Raw genomic sequence first — 26,115 nt, forward strand, 5'->3', positions numbered from 1 at the left:
GAAAATACTCCCCTATGGCTCACACGTATGTTGCTTATTCCCTGACATTCAATGTACACTGGTGTTAGTGTCCTCTTTTCCTCAAAGCCATTTTCTAACTATTACTCCTTCACTTTCATGTAAATGCTCTGTCCCTTTGAAGATCTGTAGTAATCTCACCTTCTGCGCCTCCTAATGCAGGTAATTTACCAACCTCCACCCCTCATTGGTATGCTGGCACTTGGCTTAGTCTTCCTCTCCCCACTCAGTCCTCGTGTGTCTTTATGGAGATTGCATTGGCTATGAAAACCATCCGCATAACACTTGGCTTCTCAGTTCTTTGACCACCTCAACTGAATAACCTTTGCCCCCAACAGCCCTGCCACCATACTCTGCAACTGTCTTCTCCTCAACTGCTCCACCCCTAAAATCTCAAATTCAGTCAGCCCTCACTGACCTTCACTCCCTTGCCCCTTGTACACTCTCCCTGTTGTCTACTCGATCTCCACTTCAATCCCAAAGCAGTCTAGAGTCCTTGGAACAATCACTTTTTGGGTCCAATTACTTTTGCAGTCCTTGACATCTTCACCTTGTCATCCTTTCATCTCAGAGCAAAACCCCAATCCCCAATCAACTGTCTCATATCTCCATTGGTGCTGAGTGTTGCTATAGGAAATCACTCAATCAGTCTAACAGCACTACAAATTCAGTCTCTCACCGCAAAGCTGCCTGTGACCCTCCGTTTGCCTGGTGACTTTTCCATCATGTTGTATAGTTGATACCTCAGCATTTCTCCACTCCCCTCAAGTCTCCTAGCTCACTACTTCCCTCTTCACCAGTGGATGGCCATGCAAGATTACCACAGAAAAAAATAGAAGACATCAGGCAGTCACGCCTTCAACTTTTTACCTTAATACCTGCAAACTGACCTACATGATAATCACACTTTCCTCTTACAAAATGTTAGGGATGTTCTTCTACCATCTAAGGCTAAAATCTCCCGAGTGTGCTTGAGTTATCCCTCTGGGTCTTCAGAGGGATTTTGCTCCATTCATTCTTTCTCCTCCTTCCTCCTTTCTGGCTTCTTCCCATAGTATTTCAACACGCTCAAACTTCCCTCATCTCCCCACCCCACCGACACAAACTCTCACTGCAATCTCATGTCCTTTCACCTATGTCCAGCTTTAGCTTATTCTTCCCTATTCACAGCCAAGTTCCTGGAAGACATGTTCATGATTGTTGTCCCACTTCTTTATCTCCTGTTTCCTGCTGAAGTCACTGCTGAGTGGCTTTCATTATTCTTGATACTCTTAATATGGTTGCTCCCCATGTCAAATGTCTCTTTGCCAAATCCAAAGACCATTTCAGCCTTGTCTTCTGGCTCCTTTTAACGTCTCATACTTCTGGGCTTCCTGCCCTCTTCTTATCATCCCTTCTCAATAGGGCCCCCTTTCCTCTGCTCTGCACCAACTACACCAGTATGCCTCTGGGTTCCCTTCTAAGTCCTCTTTTCTTACTATACTTTCCCTGGATCATCTCATCTACTACCTTAACTACAATTACAGGTTTCGTTTACTATCCTCAAATCTTTAGAACAGATCACTCTCCTGCTTCAGACCTATCAATCCAACTGCCTGTTTATTTCCTCTTACATATTTCATGATTACTCAATATTAAAATACATCTAATACTGAATTAACCATATTCCCACTTCCTCTCCACATAATTTTTCTTGCTCTTTGTTCTAGTACTTATCTCAGTGACAAAAATCTAGGTTTTATTCTTCTGCCTGTTTTATCTTCCAATTCAAAGTGCTAAGTCCTAAAAATTCCATTTCCTAAAATTGTCTGAAATCTATCCATGTTTCTTAAAGTCCACTGACACTATTTAGCACAGTGGTTAAAAGTCCTGGTTCAACAAAAATAAACTCAAAATGGCTTAAAGACTTAAAATATAAGACAAGACATGATAAATCTCCTAGAAGAAAACATAGGCAAAACATTCTTTGACATAAATCTTAGCAGTGTTCTCCTAGGAGAGTCTACCTGGGCAATAGAAATAAGAGCAAAAATAAACAAATGGGACCTAATTAAACTTATAAGCTTTTGCACAGCAAAAGAAACCATAAGCAAAACAAAATGACAACCTACAGAATGGGAGAAGATATGTGCAAATGATGTGACTGACAAAGGTTTAATTTCAAGAATATATAAACAATTTCAAAATGTAGAATAGATAAACAAGATTGTATTGTGTAGCACAGGGAAATATATACAGGATCTTGTGGTGGCTCACAGAGAAAGAGAATGTGACAATGAATGTATGTATGTTCACATATAACTGAAAAATTGTGCTCTACACTGTAATTTGACACAACATTGTAAAATGACTATAACTCAATTAAAAAAAAAGTTAAAAAAAAAAGAATATATAAACAGCTCATTAAACTTATTAACAAAAAAACAAACAACCCAATCCAAAAATGGGCAGAAGACCTAACAAGCAATTCTCCAGTGAAGATATACAAGTGGCCAATAGGCACATGAAAAAATGCTCAATATCACTAATTATCAGAAAAATGCAAATCAAAACTATAATGAGGTATCACCTCACACCAGTCAGAATGGCCACCATTCTAAAGTCCACAAACAATAAATACTGGAGAGGGTGTAGAGTAAAGGGAACACCCCTACACTGCTGGTGAAAATATAGTTTTGGTACAGCCATTATAGAAAACAGTATGTTGATTCCTCAAAAAAACTAAAAATAGACACAACATTGTAAAATGATTATAAATCAATAAAAAATGTTAAAAAAAAAAAACTAAAAATAGACTAACCATATGATCCTGCAATCCCAATTCTGGGTTATATCTGGAGGGAACTCTAATTCAAAAAGATACGTGCACCCCAATGTCCACAGCAGCACTATATACAATAGCCAAGACATGGAAACAACGTAAATGTCCATTGACAGATGACTGGATAAAGAAGTTGTGGTATATTTATACAATGGATACTACTTAGCCATAAAAAATAAAATAATGCCATTTGCAGCAACATGGAGGGAACTAGAGATCGTCACTCTAAGTGAAATAAGCCAGAAAGAGGAAGAAAAATACCATATGATATCACTCATATGTGGAATCTAAAAAAAAAGGGAAAAAAAAAGAACACTGTGAACTCATCTACAAAACAAAAACAGACTCACAGACATAGTAAACAATCTTATGGTTACTGGAGAGAGGAGGTGGGAAGGGCTAAATTTGGGAGTTTGAGATTGACAAATGTTAGCCACTATGTATAAAAATATATTTTTTAAAAAAGCTTCTGCTGTATAGCACAGGGAACTGTGTTCAATTATCTTGCAATAACCTTTAATGAAAAAAAAATGAAAATGAAAAAAAAAAGTCCTGGCTCAGAAGCTAGACTTACCATGGTTCAAATCCTCACCCCACTATATATTATCCAGCTGTGTGATTCTGGATGAGCAACAACCTCTCAAGTGCCTCAATTCTCATTACTCAAAATAAACTACCTATCATTAGTTTAGACCACCATCACCTCTACCTTGGATTACTCTGACAGCATCTTAAGGGGCTCCTAGCCTCCTGAATGAGCATTCTGCAATCCAGTCTCCTCAGTGTAGCCAGTAATCTTTCTAAAACACAAATCTCACCATGTTACTTCTTACTTTAAATCTTTTAATGGTCCCCCATTATTTCCAAGAAAACATTTCAATTCCTTAACAATGCACAAAAGGCCTTTAAAACTGGTCCCTAAATCCTTATCTCACTTATTTCTGTCCTCTGCCTATTACATGCAAGTCATACTGAACTATTTGTAGGTCCTCAGACTTTACCAAGTTATTCCTTGCCTCTGGGTTTCTGCACATTCAGGCATCCCTCAGAAATATTGCGTAGCTGGTTCCAGACCACTGCAATAAAGGGAGTGTTTCAATTAAGCGAGTCACAAAATTTTTTTGGTTCCCCAGTGTATATAAAAGTTATACTACTACAGGCAATATATTGTATATGTGCAGTCAAACTGTAACAATTCTACCTAATAAAATTAAAAATGAAAAAAAAGTTATGATACTATACTCCATTAAGGGTGTAATAGCATTATATCTAAAAAACAATGTACATACCTTAACTTAAAAATAATACTGTTGGAAAAATGGGACCAACAGACTTATTTGATCGAGGGTTGCCACAAACCTTCAATTTGTAAAATACACAGTATCTGCGAAGTACAATAAAATGGTACACATATACCATTATCCCTGCCTGCAAACCCTCTCCCTTCTAAACTCCTCTTCCCATGATTCACATATACCTGGCTCAATCAACTGATGCTTTTACTTTACTTCTCCTTTTAGGTATCACTTCTTCTAAAAGCCTTACTGACTCCTAAGACTGGTTAGGCATACCCCAACTAGATCCTCAGCATTCCATACCTACTTTCATTTTAGCCTTTAGGTGTTAATCTCAATCATAATTGCTTGTCTTTAGACTATAAGTTCCTTGAAGATAGTGACCATGCCTTATTCACCAATATATCCCGAGGGACTAGGATAGTGATGGGCACATAGCAGACATTCAGCCAATACTGTTGAATAAATTATTGAGTATGCACTACTTGCACACCTTTTAATTAGCTTTATCTAGAATTTAAAATGTTACATCTAACCAGTCATGTCACCAACTTATACAGCCCTTTAATGTAGAAGGGATTTCTTATTTTCTACCATATAGAAAGAAATGATCTGAATATAGGCACACCACATTTTGTAAAATGCAAGTAACCTTAAGTAAGATTAACTTGACTGCCACATTTTTAGAAGAAATTTTAAAAGATTACACTGAGAAAATTCTTAACGCACAGTGAAAAGAGACAATAAAAGGAGGTTTTTTTTATTCAAAGGTATAACTGGATAAGTAGATTTGTTTACAACCATTCTTGTGAAATACTTTTTAAAAAAATACAACCAACTTCTTTGCAAATAGCAGACACATACCTCAACTATGATGACCTAATTTTTGGTGGATAATGTACATGATTAGGCAGAAATAGACAAACTCACGCTGGCAGATTAACTATCTCAGTCAAAACTACGTTTGTGGCCCCCGCTTCTTGATCGATTTCTATTCCCACTTCGTCTTCTACCATCTTGTCGACTTCCTGACCGACTCCCCTGTCGACTCTGTCTACCTGACCGGCCACCAGATCGACCACCTGACCGGCCAGACCGGCCCGAGCGGCCACTTGACCAGCCACTCCTCTGTCTGGAATTAGAAGATGTGTTTCCATCATAATATTCTTCAATTTCAGGCAACTTGGCTGGCACTGAGAGTATCCAGTCTGAATCCTGCCACTCTGCCTGTTGGGGGAATTTATAGGATTAATATAAATGCAAATAGAAACCATAAGCAAGCACGAGAATGAAGGAGAATCTTTTTTCACATCCATTATCTATTAGCTAAAAGCCATCCATCCATTAAATTCAAAGTATCTGAAACAAAACTGAAAAGCAGAAAACAAAAACATACTCAAAGTTCATTCACTAAAGTTCCTAAGTTTTATGAACAAACAAAACATAATACAGACTCAGATACAGAGAACAAACAGGTGGTTGCCAGAGGAGAGGGAGGTAGGGGGATGACTGAAACAGGTAAGGGAGATCAAGAGGTACAAATTTCCAGTTACAAAATAAGTCACAAGGATGAAATATCCAGCATGGGGAATATAGTCAATTATATTGTAGTATCTTTGAATGGTGATAGACGGTAACTAGTATTCTGGTGATTATTTTATAATATATAGAGACATCAAATCACTATGCTGTGTACCTGGAACTAACACAGTATTGTAGGTCAATCACACTTCAGTTAAAAAGAAAACATGTAGACACTGGGAAGAAATGCATCAAAATGCTAATAGTGGTTATCTCTGGGGGGTGGGGATTATGAGTGATTGTTATTTTTTTCCTTTACGCTTTTTAGTTGTCTGCAATGAACATGTATTGCTTGTAAAATTAGACAGGAAAAAATAAATGTCATTAAAAAAATCCTCTTAAAACTTAAATCTTAAATTTACTTAATAATACAAAGCTTGGTTTTCTCCTCACCCCACCCCGCTAAAGAAAAAAAGTTTCTAAAAATTTCTAAATTTTAGTCTCAGGAGAAATTACCAGCCTAATTTTGGGACTCTAAATTCCTACTCAGTTTATACATTCTAAAGCACTAGTTTCTCAGCACACAAAAAAATACGCTATTAATAAGTAGTGCATTGCTTTCAGCGGGTATATTGACAGAAGCAAGGACTAAGAGCTGATAATGGAGATTAAAAATCTGTTCACACTAGTGGGGACTAAAAAATGTAACCACCGGAAACAATTTGGCATCAGGGTAAATGACTCAAGACATAAAACCAGCAGTTCATAGGTGTACCAATAGGTTATACCCTGCTACATTAACTGTTCCTCATTGTGATCATGGGTTACCAAGGAAAGTTAATATTAAAATACCTTGTTGGTAAGCGTGAGCAGAGACAAACACCCACACACATCACTGGTGGAAATATATGATCAAAGCCCTAAAAATGAACAAAACTTTTGGCGAAGCAGACATCTTAAACAGGTTCTTAAAGAGCTAAACATGGCAATGCATAAAGAGTTAGCTATGGCAACATTTAATGCTGACCTGTTTATAATAATATATTATTATTGGAAATAATCTGAATGTCAGAAAATAGGACATTAAGTCATCACCCAGGTGGCCAAATGCCAAGAAGACAGTAAAAATAAATAACTATATAGTTGACGAAGAAATGTGTTCACAATATATTCTGAATTTTAAGAAAGACTTTAAAAACAGAATAATCCCATTCTTGTTTCAAAATATGTATATAAATAGGCACAGGGATGAAAAAGACAAATCCCACAGTGTAGGAATTCAGTGGACAATCTCTTTCTTCAACTGATAAAATACAAGGATATTTTTTTAAAGACAGAAAAGAAAGAGAACCTACAGATTAAAAGAGATAAACACCAAATTACAATGTATAAACTTTATATTTAAAAATATTTAGGAGATAACAGGCAAAATTTAAACACAAAGTTGGATGATATTGAAGAATTCTTTTGGGGGATTTAATTATGGTATTATGGTTTTTTTTTTAAAGTGTTTTTAATATTTTAGGCACATAAAAGTATTTATGGTTGAAATGACAGACTTCCTAGAATTTGTTTCAAAAGAATTCAGAAGTGGGGAAGTGGGTGGAAGTAGACATGAAACACAATTGGCCAAGAGTTAGTTGATAACTGCTGAAGCTAGGTGATGGGTACATCAGGATTTATTATGTAATTCTATTTTTTCACGTTTGAAATTATTCATAATTTTTTGATGTTTTAAGTTATGATACATACTGGATATTTCCTATTTGTTATTATTTTCTTAAGTAATTGTTAATTGATTGGGGCATGATAATGATATTATGACTATGTTTTTTTAAATCCCTATCTTTTAGAGAAACATACTCAACTATATAACAGATAAGATTTTTTAAATACCTGTAACCTTTCTGACTCAGTTGTGGGAACATCAAAGCAAACACCCTAAAAGCAAAATGAAAACATTTTTATTTAATGCATATGAGTTGATTTTTTTTAAATACCTGCTGGTAATCCTACATTAGGTTAAAAAAAGAAAAGATTAAGTGTGTCCCATGATTGCTTATAGGATTAAAACATCTAATATATAATAATGCATGACACAGAGTGGCTGCTAATTGTACTTCCTAAATCTAAAAAGTAAACAGCATCTAATAAGAAGTGACTACTACTGAGAATCTAGAGTATTCACTAGAAGTTTTTGTAGACACTATAATGTTCCATGTCCCTTGTAAAATGACCTGCCTAATAAATTTCTTTAAAAATTTAGTGCCAGAAACTGTCTCCTAAAGAGCTGAAATGTTTACCAGATAATGAGAATGATGTAACCTAAGATCTTTCCTCTTTGGTCTTGGTTGCCAATAAGCTGAAAGTTAAGTTAATATTCCAGTATACCAAATAGGTGGCCTAAGGATCTTAGTATATTTTCCTTCCCCTCCACCTTTTTTCTGAATGTGTATATTTGTCTCATACTTGCCACAAATTTTTTGAACGTAAGTAATATTAAATTTTGAGAAAGATAACTATTTCTAATAAATAATCAGTTCTAGACTATAATGAATTTATATAGTCAAGTTAGATGAATAAATACAGTATCTTTTTTCAAAACCATTAGAAGAAATCAGTCACTAAGATTACAGGTGGTTTTAACTCTGCTATTTCATAAATGTATAAAAATACTTAATTCACTGTATTCCTCATTAACAACCAATAGCAGGCCACTTAAAAACCAATATTGTGTCCTCTCAAAAATCGAGCTGTTAAGCTGTTGCAATTATAAATTACTTAATCTTAGAAAATAAACACACATAACCATATGTAACATGTATACAAAGGCAGAAACTTAGATTACTTGGATATTAGTCAAATTAAGTAGAATGACATAGCTTTTTAGAGGAATGGGTTACTTATATAATTCTTCAAATTTACAACTGGACACATACTAACACATGGAGAAAACAGCATTATTCATCTCATTAGGCTTTAAAAGAAGAAAGAATGAATAAAATCTGCTAGTCTTTATAAACATTTTTATAGCAGTTGTCTAGAAAAGCTTACCATATTTCCTTTTAAGAGGCACATTCTGGTAATCTGGGACACAGCATTACTACTCAGCTTTCTGTTAAGTTCTTTCCAAGCACAGCTGACATCTTGTATTTCTTCTGGGCTTTCCAGAGTCATGGTCACAAACCCCTTAAGGAATAAGTCACATTATGTTTGGAAAAAAAGCAGCAGCAGCAGGACAATGACATTCTATCTTCATAGCCCTTTATGACTTAACCATGCACTTCTTAAGAGCCAAGAGTATAATATGACTGCTAAAAAAATTACTTCTTTGAAACTATATTAATAGAAGACTAACGTTTATAGATCACTGAAATTTCCATTCTTTTATACATTCCTGTAAAGACTACATTTAATTCTAATCATCATTCTCTAAGAGGAAATTAAACTACAGTATCACACTAAAGATAAGGTAGTGAGGAATTAAGGAAATGCTGAAGGAATCAAAGTTAGCTTTGACTAGAAAAACAAGAGGACATAAATCTCTTAAAACTTCTGAAGGACTAATACATAATCAAAAATTACTTGTTCTGTAAAACTTCACTGGACAGCACAAGGATCAATCAACATGAAGATACAGGGAGGCATTCACCTAACAAATATTTGAGTGCCCCTATGGATGTGCCAGAGATTGCACTAGGTGCAAGCAGTTCAGCAGCAAGAGGCCTTTGTCTCATGGAGGTTACATTCTAGAGTGTGTGTGTGTGTTGAGGGGGGTGGATAATGCTGGAGGAGACAGTAAACAAATAAGGAAATAAACAGAATGTCAGTAATAAGCAACATGAAAAAAAATAAGCAGGGGAAGAAACTGAAAATACAGAGTAAAGGGAGGGGTAAGCTATTTTAGATAAGGTGATGAAGAAAGACCTCTTTGATATGACGATATTTGAGTAGAAACCTGAAAGAAGTGAGGAGGAAGCCAAGGTTGTTAAAAGGAAAGAACATTCAGAACAGCATAAGGAAGTGCAAAGGCTTTGTATAGGACTGAGTTTATGTTTGAGCATCAGCAAGTAGGTGAGGGTAGCTGAAACAAGCAAGGGGAGAGTGATAAAGATGAGGCCAAAGAAGTAGCAAGGGAAGACCCTATAGAACATTCATGTCAAAGACTTTGGATTTTGGTCTAACACACAAAAGAAATATCAAACCACTAACATCCTGCTACTAAGATATTTAATCAGAGGTTAGATGACCTTTTATTAGATACCTCTTAGCTCTAAAAGTCTATCTTAATCTTTTCTTAAGAAGTATGGTTTAAATTTTTTCTTAAGAAGTATCTAATGGGTTAGTAGGGATAGGATATTTGCTCAGTGCTAAAGTATCACCCCACAGGTTACTGACTAATTACAGAGAGTAAAATACACCTTTATAACTTGAATATATGGCTCTGGTATGGTTTATTTTGACATCTGATGCTGACCTGGCAGGGGGCCAGGTCAGATGGTGACACACACACACACACAGTAATCCTTAACTTTGCATGATATTGTGTTGGCCACACAGAGTCTACTTCTCGACTTGCATAGTTCCATGGCAAACAAAATGAAGAAGAGGTTCTGGTACACAAGCTTTGGTTAACCCAGTACTGTGCAAAGTGAAAATGTCCTATATTTCTCTCCAGAGAGATATCTATGGTTCAGTTTTAATCTTCCCCAACCAATTTTCTCACGGATTTCTACCTTATCAGAGGTGATCAAAGATCGTGGTTCAAAACTTGATGCGCCAGAGATGTGAGCTAATGCTGCAGCCAATGCATCCACTGCCCCTTTCTCTTCTATCAGTCTCTGAGCTGATGGTCGGAAAAAATCAACAGCAGCATAAGAAACAGAAGCCAGAGACCTATGGTTTAAAAACAGTAAATTTTCTTGGTCAAGACAAAGGGGAAAAATTAAAGGTAAGAGAATGAATGGGAAAAGAAAGAGCAACGTTTTCGTATTTTAATATAATTAAATGTCTGCTGGTAAAACTGGTGATTAAATTTTCTGATATTTGAACTAGGAGAGCTTAAAGATGTATAGCCTAATACAAGAGAAAAAATTATTCAGCAAGGTCAGAAAGCATACCTGATGGCATCCATGCTTTTAGATTTAACTAAATCCATTGTAGAAGGAACACCTACACGTTTAAAAGTAATTCCCTGAAAATGAAAGAATTACATTAAAGAAAAATGGAAGCCTTTACAATTAATTCCTAAATTAATCTAGTTTGTTGAATTTCCATTTCTTGGACTTAAAAGATTTCCAAGCCCTAGCAGACCAAAAGATTTTCTAATAAATCATCAACTATAAATTCTAGAAAGAGAAAAAAATTTTTTGATTGTCTCTTAATTACAATCACGGAATTTCACTTGCAAAATAAAGCTGATTTAAAAAAAGAAAGATGCTGTTTACATCAATCAGTTTTATGATCTTCATCTTACAGAGTACATGAAAAAATGTATTTAAAAACACATACCATAAAAAATAGAAAAAGTGAAATACTACAAAAACTTCAGACCACAAAAAGTGTGTAAATTCTCATAGAAACTGGCTACTGTACCATTACTCAGTATAATCTTGACTATTACACCAAGACAATGTCATAGTCATCCATTTACAATACTGGACTAAAAGGTACTCAACGCAGTTCTGATTTTAGTATCAAGGGAGAAATTCAAGGGAAAAATGAGAAAGTCAGCTCTTCTGTCTTCACAAAAAAAGCTGTATTAAAACAAAGTCTTGCAACTAAAATAAATTTAGCTCTTCACATGCTTCACATCCAAATGCAGCTTAAACTGAGAAAAGTTATAAAGATCTATTTGTGAGAACAAATATAAAAAGAGCTCTTTTCTAAGGCATCATTTAGATAATAAGCCTGAAATAATTTAACTCTACTTACTGCTTTTTGTTCCACATATCTTAATTGACCTCTTTCTCTTGGTTGATAAAAACATATGCAAATCCCTGTCCGGCCAGCTCTACCTGTACGTCCAGAGCGATGAATATAGGACTCAACATCCTAAAAATAAAAGAGGTAACACTTCTTAAAAATCTGGCAAATTAAACAGTCATTCCAGCATCCAAATAATAATACTAATAATAACAAAACTATGCCTACCAATAATAATATATCTATTTTAATCCTATCACTCTTTTCAACATCTCAAAGAATTTTTGTGCTTAAATTCTGTAATAAAGGTGATATGATTTAAAATCTTTTTATCAAGGGGGAGAGTACTGCTCAGTGGTAGAGTGCATGCTTTGCTTGCATGAGGTCCTGGGCTCAATCCCCAGTACCTCCATAAAAATAAATAAATAAACCTAATTACCCCCCCAAATTTTTTTTTAAAAAACCTTTTTATCCACCTCATCCCAGGGTTCTTTATATGGCAACTTTTAATAATTCCCTTGCATGATTTCATGCTTAAGATCCAAATAAAGAAATTAATCATTTGCAAAGGTATCAGATACTGATCAATTTAACACTGCACTAACAAAAAAAGAGCAAGAACAGGTAACATATTTTTCATATCTCAGCAGTATCTTGTAAAAAGTGGCACTCTTACTTTCTCCAAATCAAATCTCATCTCCTTGCAAATTAAAACCACAATGAGATGTCACCTCACATCTGTTAGAATAGTCATCATCAAAAAAACAAATGGTAACATGAACTGGTGTAGAAGTGGCAAAAAGGGAACTTTTGCGCACTGTTAGTGGGACTGTAAATTGGTATGATCACTACAGAAAACAGTATGGAGGATCCTAAAAAAATTAAAAATAGAACTACCACATGATCCAGCAATTCCACTTCCGGGAATACATTCAAAGGCAATGAAAACACTAACTCAAAAACGTATCTGCACCCCTATGTTCAGAGCAACATTATTTACAACAGTCAAGACATGGAAACGATCTAAGTGTCCATCAACAGACGAATGAATAAGAAGTTATGAGATACACACACACACACACACACACACACACACACACACACACACAACGGTGTAATTATTCAGCGGTAAAAAAAAGAGGAAGTCCTACCATTTGTGACAACACGGATTGACCTTGAAGGCTTTATGCTAAGTGAAATAAGACAAATACTGTATGACCTCACTTATATATGGGATCTAAAAGAAAACAACAACAAAAAACTAAACTCACTGAAACAGTGAACAGACTTGCTACCAGAAGCAGACGGTGGGGAGGGAGAAATGAAGGAAGGTTGTCAAAAGATACCAACTTCCAGTTAAAAGATAACTAACTACTAGGGATGTAACGTATGACACAACGACTACAGCTAACAATCCTGTATGACATAGTATACAAAAGTTGTGAATTAAGTAAATCCCAAGAGTTCACGTCACAGAGAGAAAACATTTTTTCCTTTTTTCTTTTCTTCTTAAACACCTACATAATAAGATGGATACTAGCTGAACTCATTGTGGTAATCATTTCACAATATATGTAAATCAAACCATCATGCTGTATGCCTTAAACTTATACAGTGATGTCAATTATTTTTCAATAAAACCAGGAAAAAAACCTACTTTCTTACCTGTGGAGGTGAACTCTGAATCACCAGGTCAACCTCAGGAATGTCCAAACCACGAGCAGCCACGTTGGTTGCCACCAAAACTTTAAAACTACCTTCTCTGAAGCCTTTCAGTGTAATTTCTCTTTGTGACTGTGCAATGTCCCCATGTAAACACTGGGCATTCTATTTGGAAAAAAAGCAAAAGTAAGTATATAGCACATACTTGCAACTGATAGCACCCAAACACCATACAGTCTGTGCTCTTTGTTGTTTTTAAATCTTATTTTCTGATAATTATAAAACTGCATGTTCATTGTTTTAAAAAACAAATCAAACACTACAGAAAAATATTTAACATAAAATGCAAAAGCTTCCCTTAGTATCAGCCTCCTAATAATTAACTACTAACAGTTTGGTGAATATTCCTCCACATATTATTTTTCAAATACATACGCACACACACATACCCCTCACATATCCTAGCATATAATTTTATGTATTTACTTATAAAAAATGGGACTATACTATGTATGTATTGTTTTGCAACCTGCCTTATAAATTTATTACATCTTAGCCATTTTTCCATATCGAGAAACACATCTACTTAATTTATAAAAACCGTATATGATTTCTCCATATGGCTGCAGCATCATTTATTTTAGCAATACCCTACTGATGAACATTTGGGTCACATCCAAACTTTCACCTTTAGAAACAATGTTACAATGAACAACCTTGTACTTACATCTCTAGACCCTTCAGTACATGTATATTTCAACAGACTACATATCTAGAAGCTGAATTTCTAGGTCAAAAATTATAAACATTTAATATTTTAATAGGTATTACAAAACTGTATTATAAAAAGAAACTGTGCTCATTTACTCTTCAACATTCTGTGAGTGTTTATTTCATCTAACCCCACCTATCTATATACCTGTACGTTATGAATTGTTATAATCCTTATCATTCTAATAGGTAAAAATGATTTCCCGATGTTTTTTTTTTTAAACTATGTAAATCTTTTTTTGGATTTCTTTTTACACCATTTCTTTTGGTGGGGGGAGGTAATTAGGTTTATTTACTTACTTAATGGAGGTACTGGGGATTGAAACCAGAACCTCGTGCATGCTGAATAGGCACTCTACCACTAAGCTACACCCTCCCCCTCCCAATGTTATTTTAACTTATATTTCTATAATTTTTAGTGAAACTGAACTAGTTTATACTGGGCTGATCTTCCATGTACGCTGCAAATAATTTTCCTAGTGTTACAAATAAATTTCCTAGTATTTCTAGCCACTATTAAAATTTAAAAGTTCATAACAACTATTTAACTTCAACAGTATCTGAACTGTAGTAACTGTGTTTAACACATTCATGAGTGAATTCACTGAGCACCTGCTATGCTTCAGGTACTATGCCAGGTTCTGGAACAACCATAAAGAAACATTGTGGGACAGAGAAGTTGACAATTTTTCAATACAGTATGATATGTGCTGTAACAAGGTGCAGGGTGCTATAGGAATACCTAAGAGGGGAACTTGACTCAATATTGTTTAAGAGGAAGGCAGCACTGAAGCTGAGACCAACAGATAATAAGGAACTAGTAAGTCAGGAAAAAAAAAGAAGCAGGAGGCTAGGAAGTTCCAGGCATAAGAAATATTGTACATAATTAGTGTATCTGGGGAACTATAGATATTTGAGTATTGCTGAAGCACAGAGTTAGAAGGAGAAGTGGTGAGAGATGAGGCTGAAAAGGAATACGAATTTTATCCTGAGGACAATATGGAAAAACTGAATGACTTAAGCAGAAGATTTTCATGGACATATTTATACTCTAGAAGGAACATTCTGGCTACAAGGTATTAGAAAAGGGCAAGGCAAAAGCTAGGGAGATTCAAATGGCAGGCTGCTGTAGAAACTCAGGAGAGATATCAGTGGCCTCACCAAGGTAGTGCCAATGACCACTTATTCATTTAACAAATATTTAGTAATCTACATGTCAGGTACTAGGGATAAAAATGCCAAACAAAAAGTAAAACTGCTTCTGTCCTCATGGTCTTTATACTTCAGTCAAGGAAATGAACATTCATCAAAAAGGCACATAGATAAATTTAGCCAACAAGTGTAACTGATGATGCAAGGGTCTAAGAGGCAAAAAGCGTTTAGAAGAGGACAACCTAACCTAGTTTGAGGCAAGGAAGAATTCCCAGAAAAGTACTCTGGACTGATATCTGAAGGATAGGAGTTGCCAGGCAAGATAGATTACAAGTTCAAGAGCCCTGTGGGTGAGAGGAAACATGGCATGTTTGGTAAGAGTACAGAAATGAGGGGAAAGTGCGATAATAAGATGAAACTAGAAAGGTAAGTAGGAGCTGGACAGTAAATGAATTCAAGAACTAGTATTAGTAGATGAAACTGGAAGGACTTGGTGAAGGGAGTGGAAATGAATATAAAAAAAAGAAACAAATACATGACTCCCAGATTTTGAGCTTCTGTAACAGCAGTAGGAAAGAAATGTACCATTTCAAGCCATAGGAAATAGAATCTAAAAATACTTTGTAGTTAACTAGACAGCAAAAGGAAGGAAGAAAAGTCAAGGATGATATGTAGATTTCTGGCTTAGACTATGGGTAGATATATCATTCAACAATAGGGAATGTTGGAGACAGAGCAGGTAAAGGCGAATAAAGAGAATGAATTCAATTCTAAGTACATAATGGGATGGGATGTCTGTGGCCAGTAGGATAAACACCAGTCTAGATGCTGGAGACAAAGCTAACCTGGAAACAGATGTGGATATCATCAGTATATATACAATGATCGCAGCCATAGCAGTGATTAAATATATTTACATATGTAACTATATTTCTATATTTCTACACTTATTGACTGCTTGTTATAAGAAAAGCACTGTACTAAATGGTTTAAATGATTTTAAGTCTCAAAAGTATAAAAAACTTAATACCACTTTTTAAAAAGGAAACATGGGCACTGAAATATGAAATGATTTGCCCAAGGTTACACAGCTACTAAGTAACACAACTGGGAATTAAATCCTGATCTGTATGATTCCAAAGTGCAATTAATCACTATGCTCAGAAAGAAGATGTTAAGTGAGAAGAAACAATTAAAGAGTTTAGAACTGTGAGAAATGCCAATATTTAAAGTACAGACATCCAGATGGCCAACAGGCACATAAAGAGATGCTCAACATTGCTAATTTTTCGAGAAATACAAATCAAAACTACAATGAGATATCACCTCACACCAGTCAGAATGACCATCATTATAAGGTCCACAAATGATAAAAGCTGGAGAAAGTGTGGAGGAAGGGAAGCCTCCTACACTGTTGGTGGGAATGCAAATTGTTGCAGCCACTATGGAGGACACTCTGGATGTTCCTTAAAAAACTAAAAATGGACTTGCCATATGATCCAGCAATCCCACTCCTAGGCACATATCTTGAGAAAAACATAATTCAAAAGGACACATGCACCCCAATGTTCACAGCAGCACTGTTTACAATAGCTAGGACATGGAAACAACCTAAATGTCCATTGACAGATGGCTGGATAAAGAACTTGTGGTACACACACACACAGGAATACCACTCAGCCATAAAAAAGAACAAAATGATGCCATCTGTAGCAACATGGATAACTCGGAGATAGTCATCCTAAGTGAAGTAAGAAAGAAAGAGGAAGAAAAATATCTTAAGGTATCACTTACATGTGGTCTCTAAAAAAAAAAGACACAAATGAACTTATTTACAGAACAGAAACAGACTCACAGACATACAGAACAAATTTATGGTTACCAGAGGGGGAAAGAGGGTGGGAAGGGATAAATTGGGAGTTCAAAATTTCTACCTCTTAGGGAGAGATGGAAATGTTCGATATCTTGATTTTGGTTGTCATTTCATATGTGTATACATCTATCAAAATTAATCAAACTGTACATCTGAAATATATATAATTTACTGTACAGAAAGTATACCACAATAAAATTGTTTTAAAAAAATTTAAAGTACAAGTAAGAATACAAAAAGACGTTAACAAAATTGGGAAAGATTAGCCAGGGAGAAGGAAAAAAACCTGTGCGGTATCATGGAACCCAAGTTAAGAGACATGTTTCACAAAAGGAATCATTATCATTATCATCATCATCATCATCATCATCATCATCATCATCATCATCATTTAAAGTCCAAAGCAAACATACTTTAAATAAACCGGACAGTATTTCAGAGTAAATTTTTTAAAAACTTGATACAATACAGATTGTTTTACTTGATAATTAGTCCTAAGTGGGACATAATACATTCATGACACCAGTGACAGTTTCTAGGTCTCCAACTTATGAATAAATTATTTTCCAAAAGTTTGTGTGCATGCATGGGTGTGTATAATTGCTTAGAATTTAACAAGGCATTATTCTGGTAAAACCTGACTCAAAGAAAAAATTTAAAGTAAAATTTAAAAATAAAAATAAGTTAACCATTAAAGTTCCATGGTTAGTCAAAAAGATCCCGTATTACCCATAATGATATACTATTACTACTTTCTACCTAAGTAGCAAATAGTTACCCAGAGGAGGAGGAAGTGCATTCCTTCCAACCACAGAAACTGACTATTGTCCACTAAGATGGGAATTCTCACCCAGCTGCCTTTGCAGCAAGGCAGTTAATTCCTCCCTATGAGATAAAACAATAGCTTCTGCAAGACAGTTGCTGCTGAGTGTTCTAAAGACAAGACAGGAAAGGTAAATTAACTACTCTTCAATATTTCTTCCACTATTTAGAGTCTCTGTTTATACCGGATGCAAAGCTAAAGTTACACAATTAGTTAAAATGACACTGGAGAAGATGGCCAGCACTGTCTTTAAATCTCCAATTCCCACATAAAAACAGAGCAACTAGGATAACAAGATTAAAAATCCACAAACATCTATAACAAAATTTAGTGACAAGGTATTTTCATGGTTTCTAAAACATGAGCAGGTAGGGACAAAACCTTATGTATTGGGAAGAGGGGGGACTTGCTAGTCCTAAGAACAGTCTCTGGAAAGCATGATGGGCCAATTTGAGAAAGTCAGCTGAAACTGGGAGAATTTTTGCACACTTAAGGGTGATTGTGAGGAGCCAAAGATAAGGTCTGAAAGAGGCCAGAACAGCCTAGGCCCAAATGAGCTTCCAAAACTAACAAACCAGTGCTCCCTTGCCAGGACAAAGCCCCACAATGAGGAGAAATTATTGGACCTAGAGTCCAAACTGAGGATGCCAGGGATCCCAGAAGCAAAGGAAAGCAATGATCCAGATAAAAGTGAGGAGAAAAATCAACCAGAGCTCAGAAAGTTGGAGACCTTTTTTTTTAAAAACAGCTTTATTGAGATATAATTTGCAGATTTTATTTTTAAACACTATAAAAAATAACAGAAGCAGCTCTAGAGCTGTAAAGCTAGAAAACTGTTTTGACCCACATCTCCCCATCTAAAGTTCAGAAAGATTAAATTCATCTAAAAATGAACAACAGAAAAGATCACAGTTAAATCTCATAGGAAGTAACTATGAGGGGAAAAAAAGAGTAATATCCCCACAAACAATGCAAGAGCTCTAGGAAGGCATGCCCACAAAACAGATGAAGAGTATAGCATTTTATTTCTGAATGAGCTAAAAGAAAATGTGTAAATATATGACATATGAAAGAACAAGAAAAATCAGAATGAGAAAAAGGAAAATATGGGGTGAAATGATTCAAAAAAGAAGTAGAAATAAAAGAAAAAGACTTTCCACAAATGAAGACCATACTGAAAGGAATATCAGACACTAAACACAACAGAAGATGTCTTAATTTTGAAAATTGATTGAAATAAAAAAAGATAAAAAGGATTTGAGATAAAATGATAAAGAAAAGAGGAAAAAAGAGCCAAAATACATGAAACAAGGGTCCCTAAAGAAAAAAACCAAAGCAATCAGACAAACCAAATATCAAAAAATTAGAATTCAAGAAAATTTTGCTGAAATTTGAAAAAATATATATCTGAAACTACAAATTGCGTGTGTACACTGTATACTCAGAAAAAGTGAACAAGAACACCATCAAAATATATTCTAGTAAAATTAGTGATTTTTAAAGGAAAAAGGCTTTTGTATTCAAGCAAAAAAACAAATCACTTGTAAAGGGGAAAAAATCAGACTGGCAGACTTTTTATAGTATGCTTTATTCTAATGGAAAAACATATTAAGACAATGAAGGAAAGAAAACGTGAACCAAGATTTTTGTATCCATCCAAAATGATTTTAAGGTATAAAGTTACAAACAAGCTATTACCAATAGGCAATATTGTTTCCATGAGCCCTTCCTTGGGAATCCACTAGACAACAAGTGACAGACAACAAAAATGACTGGAGAGACACTGACATAGGACCGATGGTGTTATTATCAATAGATGTTAACATCACAAAAAAAGAAAGAACTAGACATTATATACCTCCTAAAAGAAGTACACCACCTATGAAATAATTTTGCCACAAACCAACCAACCTGAATTTACAGGAAATACAGAAGACAGAGAGCATGCTAAATGATAGAACAGGGAAGCAACACTCTAGATTATGAAAACTTGGTTTCTTAAACAATAATTTTTAAAAAGCTACAAGGAAAAAAATATACATGGAAGAATCCATATGTTGAAGTGATTTAATGAAATCACACAATGTAAGAATCTTATTTGGATCCAGATTCAAGAAAACAAACTATAAAACAAAAAAAAAAAGCAATTTAGAATCTGAAGACTAACTGATATTTGAAGATATTTACTACTGTTAATTTTTTAGATGTCATATCAGCATTGTGGGCTTTTTAAAAATAACCCTTTCCTTTTACAGACACATACCCAAATAAGAGTAATATTATCTAGGGTTCGCATCAAAGTAATTCAGGAGCACGAAGTGAATGGGCATTTGAATGAAATAAGTTAACTGCTGCAGCTGGAAAACAAATACATAGGGGCTCAATATACCGTCAGCTTTTGTATGTGTCTTGTATGCGTCTGAAATTTTCTACTATAAAAAGTTAAAAGAAAAAAAACACATGAATTTAGTATTTTGATCCATTCATTCAATACATATTTTTGATTCATTTTATACACAACTCTAAAATATTACCCACTCTTATCCATTGAAACTCACTATTTCATTCTTCATATTTTCAAGATCACATCTGCAAAGTCTTAAGAAAACTTCTGATGAAAATGGACAGAATTCTATCCTGACTTAACAGATCATGAAAGGCTGGCTATAACATCTTTCTGAATTAGACTGAATTCTAAGAATGACTATCAAACCTAGTCTACAAAGGACAACGTGATTTTTTAATTCCATGATTCATCCCTATAGTCTCAATTAGAGAAAGCATGAAAAAAGACTTACCTGTTTTATGTGCGGATTCATGGCCATTTCAGTTACATTCTTTTTGGTCTCACAGAAAATAATAGCCCTGCCTTCAGACCCACTATAGACTTGAAGGACATCTCCAATAACTGCTGGCCTCTGAGACCAATGGCACTGGATGGCCAAATGCTTTGAGGAAAGAAAAAATCGAATATCTGTTTCATTTAAATTATTGGAAAAGATTTCTCTTGTACATTTTTTTCTATTTGTTTAAGAATGGCCTTCCTGGAAGACAATAAGACAATAATTCTCCCTAACCCCATCTAAAAACAATTTACAAACAGCCATCAATAGGTGAAAGGATAAGCAAATTATAGTATATTCATACAGTGGAATACTACTCAGTAATTAAAAGGAACCAACTACAGATCTATGCAACAATATGGATGAATCACAAAACATATGCTGGGTCAATGAAGCATTACAGAAAAAAAGTACACACAGTAGGATTCCATTTGTATAAAGATCTAGAACAGGCAAAACTAATCCATGATGGAAATAAAGCAGAGCAGCGGCCGCCTCTGAAGGGGGACTGGGCAGGGGCACAGGGGAATTTTCTGGGATGATGGAAATATTCTTTGTTTTGATAAGGATTTGGGTCACCCACATGTATGAATTTGTCAAAACTAAGGTAATGCACACTTAAAAGTCTGCATTTTGTTTTATGTAAAAATTTTTTAGCTTAAAAAACGTAAGTAAGGGGGTAGGATATGGCTCAAGTAGTAGAGCGCATGCCTAGCATGCACAAGGTCCTGGGCTCAATCCCCAGTACCTTCTCTAAAATAAGTAAATCTAATTACCTCCTCCCCCCAAAAAAATAAAATTAAATTTAAAAAGATTAAAAAATGTAAATAAATATTAGGTGGATGAACCTCAAAAACATGCTAAGTGAAAGAAGTCCGACACAAAAAAGCCACATGTTGTAATGATTACATTTATATGAAATATCCAGAATAGGTAAATCCACAGAGACAGAAAGCAGACAAGTGGTTGCCAGGGGCTAACGGAAGGAGGGAATAGGGAGTAACTCCTTAACAGTTACAGATTTCCCTTTTGGGTAATGAAGTGTTTAAGAAGTAAACAGAAGCAATGGTTGTATAACATTGGGAATGTGCTAAATGACTCTGAATTGTATAAAGTAGTTAATTTCTGTTATGTGAATTTTACCTCAGTTAAAAAAATTTGTAAATATTGAACTCTAAAGATATGCACACTAAAATACTCACAGGGAAGTATACTGATTTCTGCAATTTGAAATAAATAAAAAAAATAAGATGATGTAGGAATGGGTAGATAGGCAATAAAGCAAATACAGTGAATGGCAGAATCTAGCTGGAGGATATACAGGTGTTCACTATAAAATTTTCTCAACTTTTCAGTGTTTGAAAATCTTCATGATAAAATGTTGGGAAAAAACACACTGTAACATTTTAAATCTGTGCATTTTAACTTATTGTATCTCAGTAAAACTGTTTAAAACAATTCATTATAGAACATCTGGAAAACAGAGACAAGCACAAAGAAGAAAACTAAGAATTATTTGTACCAGGTACGACAAAGTCTTGCTTCTTCCTCTCTACCTTTCAAAAATTAAAATAAAAAAGAGCCTAAACCTGATCAAGCCTCACAATCTAACCATCAACTCACAGGCAAATGAACACAGAGGAACATGTTAAATAACACCACAAGGTTGCAAATCAGCAAAACTGAGACTTACGGGAAATTTGTAAGATAATGATCAGTTCTTCTCAATAAAAAATTGCAAAGAAAAAAAGGAACAGTGGAACCAGATTATTAAAGATTTTAATAAATGAATGGATAAAGATGTGGTATATGTATACAATGGAATATTACTCAACCATAATCAAAAATGAAACCCTGCATTTTCAACCACATAGATGAATCTAAAAAGTATCATGCTAAGTGAATTAAGTCAGACAGAAAAACACAAATAATGTACAATCTCACTTATATGTGAAATCCTAAAAAACAAAACAAACAAAAAATGAAAACGGATACATAGGTACAGAGAATAAAACAATGGTTGCCAAAGTGGAGGATGGGGGGGCCTGAAATAGGTGAAGGGGATCGATAGGTACAAACTTCCAGTTACAAAATAAATAAGCCATGGAGATGTAACATACAGGCATAAGAAATGTTGTCAAAAATATTGCAACAACTATGCATGGCTACAGATGGTTATTAGACTTATTGTGGTGACCATTTCATAATGAATGCAAATATCAATTCACTATGTAGTACACGTGAAACCATAATATTGTACATCAACTATATTTCAATTTAAAAAAAAAGAAAAACAGGGGAGAGAGTAGAGCTCAGTGGTAGAGAACATGCCTAGCATGCACAAGGCCCTAGGTTCAATCCCCAGTACTTCCATAAAAATAGATAAGTAAAGAAATAAACCTAAGTACTTCCCCCCAAACAAAAAATAAAGAATAAATTTCAAAAAAGAAATGTATGAGGCTACAGAAAAGATCAGCGTTAAAGCCTGGTGATGGGTACTTCAGCTCCTTTGTCCTATCCAACTTTCGTACTTGTTTGAAAATGTCCTTAGTAAACTTTTTTCACTGATACATTTTACATTATTAATGTAAAACTTTAAGCCATTACAAAATATACAAAGCTTCCTTTGACCATCCCATACTATAAAAGTCCTCTTTCCCAGAAGTAATCATTATTAGTTAATGTTCATCCTTCCCACCTGTCTCTGTACATAAATACCTAAAGAATCCAATTAGCATTATTTGCGTATTCTTTAAAATAGTATGATTCTGCACATACCATTTTGTAAGTTGGCTATCACTCAAATTCATTCTTTTTGATCATTACATTGTATTTATAGATTATACTCTTGTTTACTATATTTATCTACCTACACATATATATACATCTACCAAACAGAAAAGTGACATATACAGTACATACCTGTCATAAATAATGCAAATGTTACGTTTAAAATTCTTTTTTTTAAACATATACTATTGGTTTAAATTTTCATGGAGTCAAAATTATAAACCTTTTCCTTTATGGTATCTTCTTCTGTCTTTATGTTTAGAAAAGCCTTTCCTCTCTTGATGTCAAATAACTGTTGCTCTATAATCTGCTTTAAATTATTTTATGATTTAATTTTAAAAAATCTTTTGGGAATATTTTTGGTATACGGTATGAAATGAGGATATTTTTTCCACCTAAGCTTTAACAAGTTACCCCAGCACCAGCATTATTCTTTTCAAATTGAGATGAATCACTTAGCCTGTCACATTCTACATACATTCAAGTCTATCTCTATGGCTGCTTGTTTATCTCCTGTTAGGACTTGCCTGTTCACATACTGTTTCCCCCCTATTTATTCTACTCTGCTCCTGAGTCTCAGACTATAGAAATACATAGTTATCTCATTGACTAAGGGCAAAAAAGAGATATTAGCCTGAATTGGTACCCAAAATGTAAGTTTAGCTTCAACAAATTTCAAAATACCAACTAAAAGCTAAAATCTATCACACTGGAAAGCTACTTACTTCCACAGTAGTTGCAGCCTTTTGAGTCATTTTCCCAACAAGGTCAACCTGTTCATATCTGGATTTCATGTATTTTTTTGCAACTTTGTATACCCACTGTGGGCAAGTTGCAGAAAAAAGTAAAGTCTGAGGATTGTCTTCAGAATCTTAAATAAACAAAAAGAATTCAAATGCTTTCTTAATATCCTACAATGCAGTTAGCTTATAAAAATCCCCCCAAACTTCAAAGAAATAATGAAAAATTCAAAACTTGGAGTGAATTTTGAACACACAAACTTCATTGCAATTATTAAAACTTTCAACTTTCAACACTGGGGGGAAATAGGAAGAAAACTGAACCCAGAAGGAAGGTGAGAATTTAAGGAGGAAAAATGAGCAAAGAAATCAGTAAAATGAATTAGTAAAACTACTTACTATAAAAAATTATACATAAAAGAAAGCATAGAAAGCTAAGAAAATGGTTAAAATATGCTATTGTACTTTCTTATTCAAGAAAAACCAAATACCTTTAGTATTGTTAGAACACTGGGGAGAATGTAATAAAAATTCATGAAATAAAAAATCCATAAGCTTTTAGATGAGAGAATAATTGCTAATGTGCTTATTTTGAATTAAGATATACCAGTTTTGTAGGATTCATGGATAATATCTTCAACTTGTTCAGCAAAACCTAAATCTAACATCTGATCCACTTCATCAAGCACAACGTGGCGCAGTTTAGAAAGATCTAACCGGCCGCTCTGCAGATGGTCTTTGATACGACCAGGGGTCCCAACCAAGATGTCAATACCATTTCGAATATGATTAACTGTGAGAGGAGAAAAATATCAACACATAAAAGTCAAATATAGATTTTCACCTTTTTTTTTTTTTTTTTTTTTTAGATTTGAGTAGCAAATAGATCTTTGTGCTACTATCATACATATTTACTCACTTTGGCTTTGATATGATGTTCCACCATAAAAACATGCCACACTGAGTTTCCTAGTTATATCTTTGAAGTCTTTGGCTACTTGGTTTGCTAGTTCCCTTGTAGGAGCCAAAACAAGTACCTGAGCAAGAGGTTTAAAAAACAAAAAGATAAGTTTCTATAAACATCTAAATTCAAACTGAGAAGTCTTTTTATAGATGCATTTAAAACCAGGAATCTCATCTTTAATATCATACTATTTAAAGAAAGAGAACAAATAACAGTAAGAACAATGCTTATATTTAATATATCCTCCCTTCTTTCCTTCAGATTTCTTTTCAAAAGTCACTTTCTCAATGAGATTCCTAACCCTTTTTTCATATCTTCTCACCTCTACTTAACTGTCTCACCTTAACACTTACGCCATATAAAATATTTATATTTTACTTACTTGCTTTTTGTCTGTCTCACCCACTAAAATGTAAGCTCCATGAAAGCAGGGATTTACGTCAGTTTGAGTCACTGTATTCTCTGCACCTCAAACAGTGCCTGGCACAGAACAGATACTCAAAAAATATTTGTTGAATGAATGAATGAATGCTCACCATGTGCCAGGCACTAGTGCTTTACATGAGTTAATCACAAAAACCCTATAAGGTGGCATTATTTTCCCAATTTTACAAATGAGGAACATGAGTCTTAGAGAAGTTGCATCTTGCCCAAGACCCAACAGCTAGAAATAGTGGAGCTGGAATCTCCAGTAATGTCCTTCTAGCATAAAACCTTTTTAAAGGCAGTGTTGGGACTGTGCCCTTTCTATTACTTTCAGTCTTCCTAATTTCACCTAAGAAACAGAACTCTCTAAAAAAGATATGCCCTGTTCTAAGGCCATTATTACTTAATTATATCCATACATGAGAATTTACTTTCACACTGTAATACTACTTAAGAGTCTCAAAGAACAAATTACTTTTAGTTGCATACCT

At 34.6% G+C, this 26,115-nt stretch overlaps 1 protein-coding gene across 2 annotated transcripts in view; it reads right to left on the reverse strand.

Annotated features, from left to right (window-relative positions):
- Nucleotides 1-4,871: 4,871 nt before the first annotated feature.
- DDX50 (DExD-box helicase 50) overlaps nucleotides 4,872-26,115 on the reverse strand; it is a 28,443-nt gene continuing 7,199 nt past the window's right edge. For both annotated transcript variants that reach the window (XM_010985820.3, XM_031461172.2), the window contains 11 exons: nucleotides 25,154-25,271; nucleotides 24,842-25,027; nucleotides 24,220-24,365; nucleotides 20,660-20,809; nucleotides 13,246-13,407; nucleotides 11,590-11,709; nucleotides 10,776-10,849; nucleotides 10,392-10,551; nucleotides 8,710-8,844; nucleotides 7,552-7,596; nucleotides 4,872-5,361 (listed from right to left, as the gene is read on the reverse strand). In XM_010985820.3, the coding sequence (XP_010984122.1) occupies nucleotides 5,083-5,361; nucleotides 7,552-7,596; nucleotides 8,710-8,844; nucleotides 10,392-10,551; nucleotides 10,776-10,849; nucleotides 11,590-11,709; nucleotides 13,246-13,407; nucleotides 20,660-20,809; nucleotides 24,220-24,365; nucleotides 24,842-25,027; nucleotides 25,154-25,271 (1,575 nt within the window). In that variant the 3' untranslated portion in view covers nucleotides 4,872-5,082. The remainder of the gene's footprint in view (nucleotides 5,362-7,551; nucleotides 7,597-8,709; nucleotides 8,845-10,391; nucleotides 10,552-10,775; nucleotides 10,850-11,589; nucleotides 11,710-13,245; nucleotides 13,408-20,659; nucleotides 20,810-24,219; nucleotides 24,366-24,841; nucleotides 25,028-25,153; nucleotides 25,272-26,115) is intronic.

The sequence above is a fragment of the Camelus dromedarius genome, chromosome 8 (genome assembly GCF_036321535.1).
Source record: "Camelus dromedarius isolate mCamDro1 chromosome 8, mCamDro1.pat, whole genome shotgun sequence".
NCBI lineage: Eukaryota > Metazoa > Chordata > Mammalia > Artiodactyla > Camelidae > Camelus > Camelus dromedarius.